This window comes from Vulpes lagopus, chromosome 8 (assembly GCF_018345385.1).
Source record: "Vulpes lagopus strain Blue_001 chromosome 8, ASM1834538v1, whole genome shotgun sequence".
NCBI classification, from domain to species: domain Eukaryota; kingdom Metazoa; phylum Chordata; class Mammalia; order Carnivora; family Canidae; genus Vulpes; species Vulpes lagopus.
In genome coordinates this window covers 102660589-102665278 of record NC_054831.1, presented here as the reverse complement: position 1 = coordinate 102665278, position 4690 = coordinate 102660589, and the positions used below count along the sequence as shown (strand labels likewise).

At 63.7% G+C, this 4690-nt stretch overlaps 1 protein-coding gene across 1 annotated transcript; it reads left to right on the top strand.

The window, feature by feature from the left end:
- The first annotated feature begins 1276 nt into the window (after positions 1-1276).
- LOC121497790 (proline-rich protein HaeIII subfamily 1-like) lies at positions 1277-4064 on the top strand. The gene is made up of 3 exons (XM_041767502.1): positions 1277-1506; positions 3232-3400; positions 3456-4064. The coding sequence occupies exons 1-3, from the start codon at positions 1277-1279 to the stop codon at positions 4062-4064; spliced, it is 1008 nt and encodes a 335-aa protein (XP_041623436.1).
- The last annotated feature ends 626 nt before the right edge of the window (positions 4065-4690 follow it).

Here is a 4690-nt window from a genome sequence, read left to right as displayed (position 1 = left end):
TGGGAAGGAAACAGTTCTTATTTGCCCTAATGGTAAACAGAGGAAATGCGCCCCCTCCCCCGTCACCCAGGCTTAAAAGTGGCTGTAAGGATTTTATAGAAGACTGTGAAACAACAAAAACATCTATTCCATTGGGTTCACCAAATATTTCTTTAGCAACTGGCCCCAAAATCGTTATTTGGAATTCTCCTTGCCTTGGAACGCCTCCTGTCTTAGCATTGGTGTTGGGATTATGAGCAATTTCCTCATTCACCCCTTACTCAGGGCCCTGGCATCTTTGGGATTTACGACCAGGCTTTGTGTCTTACTATCTCCGAGATTCATTTGTCATTAAGAACGTGTCCGTGGGCCACACTTCTTCCAAGGGCTCTCCACATAGGACACAGATGAAAAGTGAACACAAGTCATCTCCAAGTGTAGACATAATTAATGAGGTCGACTTCTTAACACCTAGAGGTTGAGGTGTGGAGCAGGGGCGACACAGGGAACCATACTGTAGGCCCTCCTTAAGTGGTTGCCGATGTGGGCGAGGTGAGCTGGCACTGACACTATTCCATTTGAGGGTCTGGGGTGGGGTTCAGGTAGATGGGAGACCCCAGGAAGCCCCTCAGACTGACCCTGAGACTCCCTGCTGGGCTGCAGAACCCCATCTCGGTGTCCTCCCCAGGACACGTGGCCCTCCCTCTACTGAGCATGGATCACTCCAGGGATAAGCAGCATGTTTTAAAAGCTTCATTCCTGTGTCCTAAATGTCTTCGTGAGTTGAAGGAACGTTTAAAAATAAAAGCAGACATTTGTTTCCCAATAGTCACAGTTCAAAATGGCATGTGCAAGTCTCCCTGCGGTCATTTTTGAAATTTAAAAAAGCTTTTCGTGTGGCTTTTAAAACAGAAAAGCCATCTGAATGGGAAGGGAAGCATTTAGCATTCCAAAGCCGAGTGCTGCCCCCCGTGGGGCCCCATCAGACAGCCGGGGCCAGAGTCTGGGAACGTGGCATCTGGTAAATGACCCGCTCGCTCTGCGGGTGAGGCCTCAGTTCTGGCTGCAGGGAGCAGGAGCACAGGCACCAGGCCCAGCACGACCTGCCCTTGGCATCACCGTGGAGGAGGACACGGCTTTGGCACCGGCCGGACGCTCACTCTCGTTTTGGCTCCACCGCTAATCAGCTGAGGCCCCGATAATTACTTTGAGCCCCCGAACCTCCACTTCTTCGGAGCCAATGGCAGGGACCCTGGTCTTTACTTGGCGATCTTTGTGTGGAATGAGACGCGGGGCCATGGAGCTGCGCCGCGGGGCGCTTCCACCCGGCCCTCCCCTCCAGCAGCCCAGCTCCGGCCCCTGGGGCCCGTCCTGGCCGTCCCCCCCCCCGCCCCCCCGCCGGCTCCGACGGTGGCTCCACATGTGCGACCGCGTCCTCCGCCGTCGTGTGAGGCCACCCGGATACCACACAGGGTTCGTGGATCAGCCACTGGGGCCGGCTGGGGGGGCCCCTCGCTCCTCCGCCAAGTAGGTGTGACGCTCACTAGAACCTTCAGGAAAAGGGTCTTACTCCAAAAAAAGGGCTGTGAGGGGGCAAAGTTCAGGCAAAGCAGCGATGAGCTTAAGAAGGCCTGTGTGGGGTCATCGTCGGCACCTGCCCCAAGCGCAGACACGGCCCTCCAGGAGCCCTGAGGGCCGCGGGGCAGGCCCGGCGGCCACGTGACTGCGCGGTGCACCCTGGAGGGCTCCCTCCGAGCCCCCTCGCTTTCGGACCCACCTGGGGTCCAAGCCGGGAGAGCACCGGGTACGGCCTGTGGTCGCGGGGACTCCCCGTCTCAGGGCTCCGGCGGTTCTAGTGTCTCTCGGGGTGACGCGGGCGGGCGCCCTGACGGGGGTGACGCGGGCGGGCATCCTCACCGGGGTGACGCGGGCGGGCGTCCTTATGGGGGTGACGCGGGCGGGCGTCCTCTTGGGGTGACGCGGGCGGGCGTCCTTACGGGGGTGACGCGGGCGGGCGTCCTCACCGGGGTGACGCGGGCGGGCGTCCTTACGGGGGTGACGCGGGCGGGCGTCCTCTTGGGGTGACGCGGGCGGGCGTCCTCTCGGGGTGACGCGGGCGGGCGTCCTCACCGGGGTGACGCGGGCGGGCGTCCTCACGGGGTGACGCGGGCGGGCGCCTGAGGCGTGGTGACACGGGCCTGCGTCCTCTTGGGGGGTGACGCGGGGCGGGGGTCCTTACGGGGGGTGACGCGGGCGGGCGTCTCGGGGTGACGCGGGCGGGCGTCCTCTCGGGGTGACGCGGGCGGGCGTCCTCACCGGGGTGACGCGGGCGGGCGTCCTCACCAGGGTGACGCGGGCGGGCGTCCTCACGGGGTGACGCGGGCGGGCGTCCTCTCGGGGTGACGCGGGCGGGCGTCCTCACCGGGGTGACGCGGGCGGGCGTCCTCTCGGGGTGACGCGGGCGGGCGTCCTCACCGGGGTGACGCGGGCGGGCGTCCTCTCGGGGTGACGCGGGCGGGCACCCCCAGCGCACAGCAGGCAGCAGAGCTCAGAGCAAGCCTCACGGCAAGGCTCGTCCTGGGCAGGGTAGCCGGCGGTTCTTTGGCGGCGGGCACGCAGGAACCCCGACGAGATCTCGGCCGCGGACAGGGGTGAACCGCGATCGGAGAGGGCGACGTGAGACCGCCTGCATTCCTAAGGGCACGGAGCCTCTGGGCTTCGGGGGAACACTGGGGAGCACCGGCGCTCCGGCGGCGCGCGGCTCTCGTGCACCCGAGGGGCGGCCTCTCAGCAAGGGAAGATGTAGCGAGGGAGACGTAGCAGGTCCAGGCCCAGGCCCAGGCCCAGGCCCAGGCCCAGGGATAACCCCCCCCCCCCACGCGCGCACACACGCACACACAGAATGGGCGTTTGAGATGTTCGAAAACACCTGTATTTTGGAGGACCACCCCCTAGGCCTCCGGAACTTAAACTCTTTGGCACTTCTTTTTAAAGTTGGCTCATGCCCGGCGTGGAGTCTAATGCGTGACCTGAACTCATGACCCCGAGATCAAGACCTGAGCTGAGATCGAGCGCCGGACCCTTAACCGTCGGAGCCACCCAGGGGCCCCTTGCTTGGCCCTTCTAATCCCGGATGTTTATTTTCTATCCTTTGTAAGGATCTGACACCTCAGGGCCTTGGGGACCCGGGCGGGGCTGCCCCTGGGGTGAGCCAGCCCTAGGACCGCCCCGCCCCCCCTTCCTGCTCTCCAGGGCCCGACTCGGCTTCCCTCCCGCAGCGGCGGGCACAGGCCGGAGAGCCCCCAGGAGCCCGGGGCCTGCGGGGACCCACACCCCAAGCCTAAGCCCGCCCGCCCGCCTCACCCGGCCCCCTCGAGGTCCGTCTCCCCCGCCGACCCCTTCCTCTCGGGAACCGCGGACGGTAGCTTCCCAGAGGCACTGCCCCCTGATCTGTGAGCCTCCCCGAACCTCCGAAGACAGAAGTCCTGGTACGTTTTAAACCACCCCAAGTCGGAGGAATTCGGGAATTCGTGAAAGCCTCCGGCTTGCGCTGGATGGGCTGGGGGCGAACCCCGGCAGCTGGAGCCTCACCTTCCTCGTCCGGGAAGCGCCTCCCTTCCCCCTACTCCGTCTCCCCGCTAGCCAGCTCGGAGACCCGTCCTCGGGACGTCCTCCGGACGGGCCGGCCGCTCCCGGCGCCCTCAGCGCGACCCCCGCCGCCGTGCGCGCCGTCTGGGAGGCGCCGGCCTCGCTGGCTCCGGGACCCCGTCAGCCCTACCGAGCTCTCGGGCCGGAAAAGACGTCACGTTTTCGGCCGGACGCCGGGGAAATACGCCTCTGGGGGCCGCGGCGAGCCGAAACCCCCGGAAGGCCCGGGGTCCCCGGGGCTGCGGCACCAGGATCTGAAGAAACCACGAGGGTCAACGGACGGGAGCGGCGGCTCCCGTTTCTGCAGAGGCGGCCCTTGCCTCCCTCGGGCTACGGTCACCGGAAAGACGCGTATGAGAGACTCCGTAGGCCCCTCCAGAGCCGCCCCAGAGGGGCTGCTGTCGGTTACAGGATCCCCGTGCCCTGTCCCTGCTTGAAGGAGCGAGCGGGGTTGTCTAGGGCACAGGTTCTGGGGGCGCCTGGGTGGCCCGGCCGGTTTCGGACACTCCGAGGCCTGCTTTCTGCCCCCTGAGGTCAGGATCCCCGGCTGTGGGATCGAGCCCCACATTGGGCTCCACGGCGGTGCGGCGTCTGCTTCAGAGTCTCCTCCCTGTCCCTCTGCCCTGTGTACCTGCACACTCTCTCTCTAAAATGAATAAATTTTTTTTTTTTTTAAAGCACAGGCTCTGAAAGCAGATTAAACAGGTTGCCATCCTGACTTTTGCTTTTTGCCCTCCACGTGGCCTGATTTCTTGAATCGTCAGACCCCCTCCCTGCAAAACAAATAAAATAATAATAATGCCCAGCTCGCTGAGTCGTGGTAGGGGTGAGAGGAGGTCTGCAGACAAATCTCTTAGCACCGGGTCTGGTTCATAGTAAGTGCTCAATAAATAGTATTACCACCTGCCCAGCCTCCTCGGGTCCCGTCTTCAGCAAAACTGAAGCCTCTGCTCCCCAGACAAGGTTTTCTGTAACCGTGCGTGGGCCTGCTGACGTTAACCACTGGGGGTTGAGGCTGACCAGGCACTTCCCACAGTTGGCAGCAAGTGTGTGCAGGGCTGTT

What these genes read in the sequence shown, in the direction of transcription:
- LOC121497790 (XM_041767502.1), top strand. Translation starts at nt 1,277, where the DNA reads ATGGAGCTGCGCCGCGGGGCGCTTCCACCCGGCCCTCCCCTCCAGCAG. An exon ending in GCCCCTCGCTCCTCCGCCAA is followed by an intron (nt 1,507 to 3,231) that starts GTAGGTGTGACG and finishes CCTGCTCTCCAG; the next exon opens with GGCCCGACTCGGCTTCCCTC. An exon ending in CCTCTCGGGAACCGCGGACG is followed by an intron (nt 3,401 to 3,455) that starts GTAGCTTCCCAG and finishes GAACCTCCGAAG; the next exon opens with ACAGAAGTCCTGGTACGTTT.